This window comes from Natrix helvetica (genome assembly GCF_964273705.1).
Source record: "Natrix helvetica genome assembly, chromosome: 2".
NCBI classification, from domain to species: Eukaryota; Metazoa; Chordata; class Lepidosauria; order Squamata; family Natricidae; genus Natrix; species Natrix helvetica.
The window spans coordinates 127,708,936-127,720,977 of NC_138552.1; the positions used below are offsets into that span (position 1 = coordinate 127,708,936).

Here is a 12,042-nt window from a genome sequence, read left to right on the forward strand (position 1 = left end):
GCAGCCTAAAGATGGCCGCCACAAAGTGGGGACAGCCAATGACTATCTAAGACTAGTGCTGGAAAAAAGAAGGTGAACAGTGAGTGGAACTTGGGGAGAGGTTTTTTTTTTAACCTTAAATTTAACCCCAAGGAGCAATTTAGAATTATCTGCTCAGAATCAGCTGCTAAAGCGGCAGCTAGGTACTTGGAGAAACCACCAGACTACCAGATCGGAAATGAAGAGTGACGGAGTGGAAATAATAAACTCTGAAACTTTGAAATATACAGAAAATTGAACCCTTAAGCTAGGAAGTTGTGGTACTGGGAAGGCATTTTAAATGCTGGAATTATTTCTTTGGAAAACTTATTCTGTTTTTTATAACTCTGTTATAACTAAAAATACGGTGGAAACAAGGTTATATTAGTCTGTATTTTTAAATTTTGGTCTTAGGCTTAGTTTTTAATTTTTATAAATTTGTACAGGGGTTTAAAGTTTAATTCGTTTTTAACTATATTTATGATTATTTGTAAGGTTTTTTAATTTGGTACCTGTACACCGCCCCGAGTCCCTTCGGGGAGAGGGGGTGGTCTAGAAATCAAATAAAATAAATAAAATAAATAAATAAATATTGAAATCTAAGGTGAGAGTGCCACCCACTGACGAAAGAGAAAATTACAAGTAGAAAAGTCCATATTATAAGCCTGGGAATGTCTAAATGAAGTTGTGTGAAAATCTTTATTTAAAACTGTTTGAAAACTTTAAAAACTCTTTTTACTTTTCTTTCCATTGATGTTTTTCTTTTTCCTTCCTTCTGCTGCTGGACACAGGATACTTCTTTTCATTTTGCTCTTTTTTTAAAAAACAATTTTTAAAGCAAAGACAAACATAAAAATAAAAAACCCATCTTCCATTACAAATTGTAGAAAGTGTGTCAGTTGGTTACAGTATTTCCATGCATCTCTTCCATAGTCACCACCTGCTTTTCATATCAAATCGCATATTTTAAATTCACCTATATTCATGTATATCACAATTATTATATCTCAACCTTAATTTGACTATAATTGTTTTTATGTCTTTTTACATATAATATTCAAAATCTAGGATTATATAATAACATTCCATTAAATCATCCCAAAATCATCCAATCACAATACATCTTTATAACATATTCTAGATAAAGCTTTTAAACCTCTTCTCGTAATCTCCATATATTGTTCATATAAAATTTCATATTATCAAACTTATATATCTATATGTATTGTTATCATTATTAACCATTATTTTACTATACATTTTCATTGCATCAACCTGTATCCCTCCAGCAATAGTACGGTCTTATATCTCTTGCCATTTGCAGCATTAATGTTCTAGTTACTTTCTTAATAAATCTTATATAAACCTCCCTTGGCAACATACTGTTCCTTTCGTATCTCACAAAAGCTTGAAACCCAATATCTGCTCTTTCCATCAGCTTATGTTTGGTTATCACTAGTGCGTCTATCAAGATTTCTCTCCTTATCTCCGTCAATTTTTCTCTTTTCTTCTTCTGTGCTTTGAAGTTTGGGGTAGAGTTCCAATCCATCCATCTCCCCTTTCCATATTCCGCTCTTGCCATTACCAACCATGCTCACTTTGTTGTCAGTATCCACAGTTTTCTTATCTCTTTGCTCATTTTTTCCTTCCATATTTTGAACTCTGTCCTCCACTTTCTTCATTTGGTAAACATCCTCAGTTTCTCCATCAGATTTTTCTGTTTTGTATTCCATATTCTCCAAATTCTTTTCAATTCTCTCTGTCACAACTAATAAATTTTGAATTTCAAACATAATCATTTGCAATGTTACAGTTTCTTTTTTCTGCTGGGCCATTCTTTCAATTTTGCAGATACTGCCACTATAGGGTTCAAGGCTATAAACTTCAAACAGGTTCATTTATTATCTTTCAAGTCAAAATGTTGTCCTCTCTCCAAAAGCTAGTGATAGAACTTCCAAAAGGCACCTGTATAAACAACTTGTGCACTTCCTACTATCACTGTCAGTAAACAAGCTGAAATAACCTTGAATCTCAAGTGATCAGAGAGAAAGAAGAAAAAAACAATTTATCCAGCCTCCAGCCTCTAAGTGGCAGTGTAACTGCTTTTCCTCCTGTTGTTACAACCCTCTTTAATCCTTCTTATTTTCTTCTTTATATTCCAAGCTTAAGAAAGAAAAAAAAACCCTTAAGTGGAGATCAAAAACAATCCAATCAATCAAATCAAGCATTATAAAAAAGGAGAATTTTAATCCATAGGTATAAGCAAAAGTGAAAAAAGAAGAAGAAAAAATTAATCCATTCAGTTTAAAAAATAGGGAGCCCCTGCAAAAGTTCCATCCGTGAAAAAAAGAAATTAGAAACTGGATAACACACTAAGTTCAATGCAGATCAATCTTGCTGCCTACAGTCTTTTGTCTTCAATCTTAACTTAACTTAGATTTTTTTCTTGGGTAGTCTCTTCCTCTAATAATAAAATTTCCTCACCAATTTGACACACTTTCTCTTTCCGCTTTCCTCCCGTTACAGACCTGTCCCAACTTCAGCTGCTTCATTAGCTGTGTTTCTGTCGCCGGAAAAAAAGGCTATTCCTGTATCTTTCAGGGACTTTGCGATGTCCCTGAGATCAGCAGGAGGTGCCCGTCTCAATCACCTGCGGGACGGTTTAGGTCCGAATGGACCATCCAGCAGCAGGAATTCGACTGCGATCTCGGAGCACCAAGATCGCACGTCATGCCGTCGTGACGTCAGCTCTCCTCCTCCATTTTGCTCTTTTTGATTCATAATATTTAATGGCTGAGTATTTTGCCACCAGATATAACTTTGACAGCTGTCCTTTTAAAGCAGTTTTTAAAAACATGCATCTTTTGTATATATGTTACGGTGAAAGACCGAAATCTGATGAATGTCGACATTCACCGGTGAATGTCGACATTCACCAGATACGCTTGGTGAATGTCCGAAAATACCCTTATCCTCTCGACACTCGCTTCCTCCTCGCTTCCTTTTAAGCGTCTTCTATTCGCGGAGTTTTTTTTTTTTTATGTCGATCGCAGGATCGCAGGTTTTTTAAAAAAAACTCCGCGAATAGAAGACGCTTAAAAGGAAGCATATCTACCTCTCGGCTCCTCGCTTCCTTCTAAGCGTCTTCTATTCGCGGAGGTTTTTTTTTTATGTCGATCGCAGGATCGCAGGTTTAAAAAAAAAAACTCCGCGAATTGAAGACGCTTAAAAGGAAGCGAGGAGCCGAGAGGTAGATATGCTTCCTTTTAAGCGTCTTCTATTCGCGGAGTTTTTTTAAAAAAACCTGCGATCCTGCGATCGACATAAAAAAAAAAAACCTCCGCGAATAGAAGACGCTTAAAAGGAAGCGAGGAGGAAGCGAGTGTCGAGAGGATAAGGGTATTTTCGGACATTCACCAAGCGTATCTGGTGAATGTCGACATTCACCAATTTCGGTCTTTCACCGTAACATATATACCAATTGCAAATATGATTCAGAAATAAATTACCATATTATAAACTATTGTTGCAAATTCCTTATCAGAAGATCAGGATAGTGTTACGTGAGCATTTACCAATAGTGCATTTACCAATGTTAAAGTTGTTGTACATATGAGTAATTAACATTAATATTTCTTCTTTGAGAAAAATGCATGTAGCTCATAAAGCAAGCCATATAACTTTTGTTGCTGATTTCAAATATAAAGATGACAAATAGGGTAAGTCTTAACTATTCTACAGGTAGTCCTTGACTTACAACCATTTGTTTAGTGAATGGTTCAAATTACAATGACACTGAAAAAAGGTGATTTATGACCATTTTTCATACTTACGACCGTTGTAGCAGCTCTATAGTCATGTGATTAAAATTCAGATAGTTAGCAACTGGTTTATATTTATGTTGGGTGCAATGTCCTGGGGTCATGTGATCACCTTTTGCAACCTTCTGACAAGCAAAGTTAGTGGAGAAGCTAGATTCACTTAACAACCAGGTTACTACTGCAGGTAACGCTGCAGGTTAACAACTGCAGTGATTCACTTAACAATGGTGACAAGAAAAGTCATTAACATGGGGCAAAACTCACTTAACAACTGTCTCACTTAGCAACAGAAATTTAGGGCTCAAGTATGGTTGTAAGTTGACTATCTATACTAAACTTGGGAGTCCATAATCTAAATATCTTATGCATGGTGTAACAAAATGCAGCTCTACTTGTAATTGCAAATATGGCTGCATGGACCAAAGATTTATATATAGCTTTCCAATACTGACAATTTTATTTCCAATGCATTTCCTAAAAATCCCTAGCAAAACACTGTGTTTTTTTCATAGCCACCACACACAAGAGTATTGGGTGAGCAACCAGCAGAGATGGCCCTTTAAAATAGAGAGGGGTGAAATATTCAACTACAAGCTCAGTGAATTTGATAAAGGTGAGGAAGAAAAGAAGATGACCAGCAGTGAGGCAGATAGACTCATTTACAGGGGTGATGGGTGCACTGTTGGGAGACTTGAAATAACAGGTCAGGATAGATTGTCATGGAGAAAATTTATCTTTGTGATCACTAATCAAAAACCACTTGATAGCACATCATCCTTATCTTGTTACCCTTAATATTTGTATTAATCTTATCCTATAAATAATATTTCTTTTCAAATGCACGTACAGACACCAAATAATATCCTCAGTCAGCAACTCAGGGTGGCCCACAAAATTACATTACATTTACCCAGGAAAAAAGATAAAATATTACCTAAATAGGGAAACAAACATACATCATTAACTAATCCACATAGTTCAATACAGGTGGACATCTGTGGATATCCTATCTAGAGAATGGATATGATGACAGGAATCAGGATACAAAATGGCATTGCTTGAGATATGGGTCATGATGCAAAAAAAGGTTGAATTCAGATTCATACCCAGTTATCTCAATCCAACTCCAAAATAGTATCTACTGCATTTTTCTAAGCATGTCAATTGTTCTAAGTTTGCTCTTATTGTTTTGCACATTTTTAAAATAAACATTTCCTTGAGATTTGCAATAAATAAAGGTTAAAATACACAATATTGTTAAATTTTGATGTAAGTTTGTTGTAAACTAAATCAGGAAAATTTTTACATTTTAACATCACATCTTATGACCAAACAATGAAAGAAGGGAAAAGGAGACAAGTCTGGAATTTATTTTGCCGTATTCTAAATGTTAGTCCAAGGTAAATAAAATAAAATCTTATAAAAAAAAGAAAAACATGGAGACAACAGAGAACTGTGCTAAGCTTTCTAAACTGCATACTTCTTTGTATAAAAGAGTATGCCTATTTGTCTTCAGGACAAGACTGCCTGGACAAGTTTCTGCAGTTTTCTTGGCAACGTTTTCTGAAATGATTTACCCTATGAAGATCTAGGGCTGATTGCCCCACATAACTCTTCATGTCTAAGGCAAGGCTAGACATTATCATCTTCCAATTTCTAGCCTCCTGCCTTAACTACTACATCCTCCCCCCCAAAACCCCGAATTATTAAAGAACGTATTACCATACACGCATGGTAAATTATTAGGTCAAATATTGGAATAATGCACTTTTTTCTTAGTACAGGTACCATGACCACAATTGAGCCCAAAATTTCTGTTACTAAGTGAGAAATTTGTTAAGTGAGTTTTGCCCCATTTTATGACTTTTCTTGCCCCATTTGTTAAGTGAAGCCCTGCAGTTGTAAAATTAGTTCCATGGCTGTTAAGTGAATCTGGCTTCCTCATTGACTTTGCTCATCAGAAGGTTGCAAAAGATCACGTGACCCCAGAACACTGCACCTGGCATAAATGTGAATCATCTTTCAAACATTTGAATGTAAATCACATGACTGTGGAGATGCTGCAATGGCCGTTAGTGTGAAAAATGGTCATAAGTCACTTTTATCACTGCCATTGTAACTTCAAATGGTCACTAAGCAACCTGTTGTAAGTCGAGGACTACCTGCATTGCCTATGAAATATTTTAATCATACCTTAGGTACTTGTTCCAGATCTGTCCTGGATTTATCTAGGAATAAAATAAAATAAAAATTAATTTATATGACAGATAAATATATTTGAATTATATATAATCTCAGGAAATTCTGTTCATTCACTGATTTTGTTACAAAATAATAAGAGGCAATAATAACAGGCTTTATTAATTTTTAGAATGTATTAATTTTTAAAATTTGAAATGTATTAATTATTATTATAAGTAAACCCAACATGACAGATATCAGTTAAAAACTAGAAGAAAAAATAAAAACAGAACCCTACCATGAGTATGTAACAATGTCCTGTCAAAAGTATCTTTAGGAGGACAAATACTCTTACATTTCTCATGAATCTTCTCTTTCTGTAAAAGAAATCAGATAAAAGAAAATGTTTGGTTTGAAAAAAGTTGATGAAGAACATTTTTCTAATATGTTAATTTCCTTACCCAAGGAGAAACCTTTGTCAAAAGCTCACTGGCAAAATGGAGCGTAAGTGACATAATAGTATGGTATCTACAGTATAATTAAGAATATTGTATTAATTACAATAAAACAATTTTAAAATTCTCTAGATACTACTCATTCTAATTTTATCATTTACAAAGCAGTAGAGCCAATTCATTCAATGAATTATGTGCAATTCAATCTGGCTTGTTTATCTGGGAGAAATTTGATTCTGTTGGTCCTAAGGTAATGGGCAGGGTGCTTGTAACTGTTAGGTTTGCCATCACTATTTTAGATACATGTCCCTCTGGTTAGCTAAGGCCTACCTAAAGGCAATGTGTTTGGCACTGGAACATTCCTCTTTGAGAAAGGGGGTGGTGCTACTGGTTCCCAAGGAAGCAATGGTCACTCCTTCCTCAAGTGGTCATTGCTTGACCCAACTATTTTGAACAATTTCTTCCAGTATCTAACCTTCTCATTTTGGAGAAGATTGAAGAGAAGGTGGTAGAACAGCAACTCCAGTGAACTTTGGAATATTATCCGGATCCCTTTCAATCAGGATGCAGACTTGGGAATGGGACTAAGATCACACTGGTGGGAGTAGGATGGAGGTAATGTGTGCATCAATGCTCTTTTTGACCTTTCAGCAGCTTTCAACAGTATTGATCATGGTAATCTTTTTTAAATGCTTGAGAAATAGGGGTGGGTGACACTGTATCCTGTCCTGTCTTCTGGAGCTGATTCTGATCAGTGCTGATACAGTGGGAGAGGTCCAGCTTCAATTTAATTCTAGCCAGATTAAGTGGCTCTGGCTTTTAAGATCCTGTGGTTTGGGGGAAGTCCCATCTCCTGCTCTGGATGGGGCTGCACTACCCTAGATGTTGCATAGCTACAATGTGTGCCAGTTGCACCCATTTCTAGGGTGTGTCAGCATTTCTAGAGTGTGTCAGCTATTGATACTTTTGGTTTCTAGGTATTATATTATAAATTTATTATAATTAGAAGGATTCATCTTTGCAAGTTGGTTCCTTCATGGTTCTACATTATTTGGACTAAATAATTTAAAAATACAAGGAAGACCATTTGAAGTTTAGTAAATAATTAAATTTAAATGGCAAATATAGATGAGTGTAGCATACATACATGCAATTTATTTTTACCTGAACAACTTCTTGTTGGTATGTTACAAAATGTTCCTTGTTGATTTGTGGGAGGTAGAGTGAAGGCACGATTTCAATGTCCATAAAATCCTGTCCCCATGTTTTTGTAAAGAAATCAGATTCCCTTTTTGTTAATCGAGGATCATTTAGTGCTGCTGGGAGATTTACTTTGGAATGATAAATAGTCCATCGATGTTGATCAACAACTAATGATGGGCTGTCACATAAGCTACTAGGATCACCTGCAAGACAAAAATATATATCTAATCATGGAATACGATCTAGCAAAACAATATTTTGCATATGTTTATAATTAATCTGAAGGCTGATTTTATAGTTAAACCATACAAGCCAGTACTTAAATAATTATTGTAGATAATTATTGCAAGATAATGTATTAGCTGGACTTATAAGTATCTGAATTTAGTTCACTACATTCTGGAAACAAGAAGAGTAAGCAGATTCTTCTTGGTTTTATGAATGCTATTAGTATTTATAGAAGAATAGAAAATCGTGAACACTTCAATACTCTCCATGATGCAGCAAATAAGTTTCCATCCAGAAGGTAACCTGAGAGATCATTAAAAACATAATTTTGTGAATCCTAAGAATAGAAAACTGCACCTACTAAAATATTTAACAACAGCAAAGCCATTATAGTTTGCTGATTTTCCATATCAAATGGTAGTAAAGTTCATTGGCAGAGAAGAAATATTTCTGTCCCATCCATTACCCAGATAGCACAGAATCGAGTTGAACTTATTCCTGCAAAAACCTTGTTTAAATAATAGCACAAAAACATTATGTTCATTAATTTCTAAGTCCTGATTTACTGGCTCAATTGCAAGTTGTATTTCTGCCAATACTTTGGAAACTTGTTTTTCTAATAATATTAATGTTTCTAAGAATTTGGGACTAAAGCCAAAAAGTAAGGAATAAAAAAGCAAGATTTAGAAAGGTCAGGTCTTTATTAATTTACTCTTTCAAATATTCTTTATTAAGTTACTTATGAAATAACAGAGTATTTTTGAAATGGCCTATATTTTGTCATATACATTTGAAAACTGCCTCCATTTTAAGTTCAATAGTTAAGGATTAGCAAATGATTGTTTCTTCTACTGGTAAAAACTGCTGTTGTTAATTACCACCTCAACCAGGCCAAATTATATGTAGATAGGACAGCGATTTGTCTACTCTCTATTTCTTGCCAATAAAAATGACTGGTAGGGTTGTATACATTCTCAGATTGTTTAATTCATATTTAAACTACTTGTGACCTACTTGTCTTTCAATTTTCATTCTTTTCAAACTGGCTGAATCTAGAATATTCTTAGTATTATATACAAGTGATATACCATTATGTCAATAAATCAGTTATATTTACACATTGAGTAAATTATTGTGAAATACTAAGCAAGCCATACATTTTCAATATTTCACTATTATTTGCATTCTTCCAGTTCTTGGGTAACTTGGAAACTTCTGTCATTTAATCTATATCAAGTAGTTCTAAAGGTATAATTTATTTTATAAAAAGAAGAAAAATTATTCTCATCACTCACCAGATATTGAATACAAATACACTGACTCAGTTGTCCAATCTGGATTTGAATTTTAGCCTTCGAGTTAGTGTATTCTGTACTTTAGTAATCTCTCTTGCTATGCCAGATATCCTACCTCAGTTTCTAAAAAAAGGATCCATTTCGGCTGAATACAGAACTTGATACCAAGCATTCGATTTGGAGTATTATGTAGTCTAATATTTCTTTTCAGGTTATTTGTAAATTCTCCAAAAGAATTGACATTTATTATCAAAAGCCTTTGATAATGAATAACTTGTATTAAGTCTCTCTGTAAAGTCCATTCCACTCAGAGCCATTGTCAGGCAAAATCTATTCTTGAATGTTAATTTACAACATTTTAGTAGCATTGCTCTGAAAACTTACTTTTCAACACCTCTTTGTCTGTTTTTTAATTTTATCACTGATATTATTATTATACGATTCTATCACAGTGGCCAGTTGTTTCGCGGGATTTGGCATTGGTTACTAGTCGGGCCCCACCCAGGGGCCTAGGACGTCGTAACGTATTTTCGTAATATACGTGCAGATCCAAGCATTGCAGCTTTTTGCATTTGACTGATGGTGATTTTGTCAAGTTTTAACTTTTAAATGTAATTCCAGTGCTTTTGGAATAGCACCCGGTGTGCCGATTACCACTGGAATTACCACTGCTGGTTTGTGCCATAATCGTTGAATTTCGATTTTTAAGTCCTGGTATATTATTTATTATTATTATTATTATTATTATTATTATTATTATTATTATTATTATTATTATTATTATTATTATTATTATTATTATTATTATTATTATTATTATTATCTAATTGTTCTCTAATATCCATTATTAAGAATATATTTTGATCTACCTATCTATCTTTAATATGCTAGTCCTTAAGATACTACCACTCGATTTGATACATGAAAAAATAATCCTTTGAAAGACAAACAAAGGAACTAACAAACAAAACATATCTTTCTACCTGTGGGTTCCTTGGGGCATACATCTGGTAACGTGCGTACTGGTCGAAAACACTTGGAAGAATCCATTTCCTTTTTAAAGAAAGCATCATTGTTCTTTGACTGAGGCACTGGTGAAGACCGGTGGCTTGAGGCCATTGCATAAAATCACTACTGGATAAATACTGGATTAAAATATATGTATATTTATTTAGACATGTCCAAACACGATAGGAGAATAATGAAATATATAGCAGTTGTAAGTGGAAAACATTTACAGCAAGAGTAACTAAAAATAATTCTGTTACCAACATCTACATGAAATGTTACATTATTTTATCAATACCTCACACAAAATTAAACTAAATATTAAATACTAAATTATTACTTCAACCAAAGTGCTAAAGGATATATACAGGTAGTCCTTCACTTACATCCATTTATTTAGATACTGAAAAAAGTGACTTATGACCATTTTTCACACTTATGACCATCGCAATACCCCCATTGTCATGTGATCAAAATTTGGACATTTGCCAACTGGCATGAATTTATGACAATTGCAGTTTCCTGAGGTCTTGTGATCCCCTTTTACAATTTTCAAGTCAATAGGAAAGCCAGGTTCACTTAACAACTGTGTTACTAATTGAACGATGATTCACCTAACACCCGTGGCAAAAAAGGTTGTAAAATGGGGCAAAATTCACTTAACAAATATCTCACTTAACAACAGAAATTTTGGGCTCAATTGTGGTCGTAAATCTAGGACTACCTGTACACTGCAGTGTTTTATAAGTGGCTGTAGGAGATGGAGAAAAGGAATGACAAAATAGTTTGGATGGATTCATCTTATAATGTGTGGTAATACACATTTCCTAATTCCCAATAATATCTTTTTCTCCAAGTTACTTGAAAGTTATCTTCAAATTCTAGCCTCAGTCCTATTTTTTCAATGAACTTTGTCTCCTGTATCTTTTTGTTTTACTAATGTAATTTGGTCCATCATTTCATACCCTTCCTTATCACAAGTTATATTCCCTTCTCTTGCATTTTATTTTTATTTTTATTGTAAAATATTAGTCTTTATTTTCACTTTTTTTGTAAAATTTAAAAACATCGTTATGCACATATAAAGGAGAGAAAGATAAACCAACACAAGAAACAAAAATCTAGGGAAGGGGAAATAACATTTTCCAAATAATTATTAAAAAAACAAGGAATTGTTCTGTGTGTATGTATCTATATCTGTTTTGTATTTTTTTCTGGTTCCAAACCAGGCTTCCTGTGATTCTATACTAATAATTTTTGATATAACCCTTTGCTTCTTATAATGAGTGTGATATATGTTGTTGAAGCTGTTCTTCAAGAATTAAAAAATTGAAGTGAGAATTTAAACATAAATAAAAGAATTTAGCAAAAAGAACAAAAGGCAAGAACACCCTGAAGGACCTGGAGTCCCGCTGCCCTCCCCCTAATCTGTGCTCCTTGGAGTTCCCTTCCCCACTTGCTTGTCTGTGGAGTTGGGGGTCCTACTTTCCCTCCCCACACCAACTCTTGGTTTGCAGCTTCCCCCAAGACTTTCAAGGGATGGGAATGGGGGGATAACAGGTTGAATCTGGGGTCTAGTAAGGTGCCTCTGTCTCTAGGTGTTCCCACACCAACTGGTTTGATGTTACAAGGGTAGTGACTGAAGCTGACGAAACAGGAAAAGTTTCAGAATCCGTTTAATAGCCTACTGATGGCTTTGAGCCCTTCTGTGTGCAGAATCCGGAATACCAATGGGAATGCTGCATGTGAAGGTTGGGGTGGGAGGAGGGAGATTGCCTTTGGACTATCTTTGTCCTCTTGCATTTTAGTTACCTTTCTTTCCCTTCAGTTTGA

At 34.5% G+C, this 12,042-nt stretch overlaps 2 protein-coding genes across 4 annotated transcripts in view; both read right to left on the reverse strand.

The window, feature by feature from the left end:
• Positions 1 to 12,042, reverse strand: part of WDPCP (WD repeat containing planar cell polarity effector) — a 368,266-nt gene that overhangs the window by 296,381 nt on the left and 59,843 nt on the right. The gene's annotated exons all lie outside the window — the stretch shown is intronic.
• VPS54 (VPS54 subunit of GARP complex) overlaps positions 1 to 12,042 on the reverse strand; it is a 43,047-nt gene that overhangs the window by 24,532 nt on the left and 6,473 nt on the right. The window contains exons 3-6 of the mRNA XM_081941581.1: positions 10,185 to 10,346; positions 7,640 to 7,881; positions 6,319 to 6,397; positions 6,033 to 6,067 (exon numbers count right to left, since the gene is read on the reverse strand). Of these exons, the coding sequence (XP_081797707.1) occupies positions 6,033 to 6,067; positions 6,319 to 6,397; positions 7,640 to 7,881; positions 10,185 to 10,320 (492 nt within the window). The 5' untranslated portion in view covers positions 10,321 to 10,346. The remainder of the gene's footprint in view (positions 1 to 6,032; positions 6,068 to 6,318; positions 6,398 to 7,639; positions 7,882 to 10,184; positions 10,347 to 12,042) is intronic.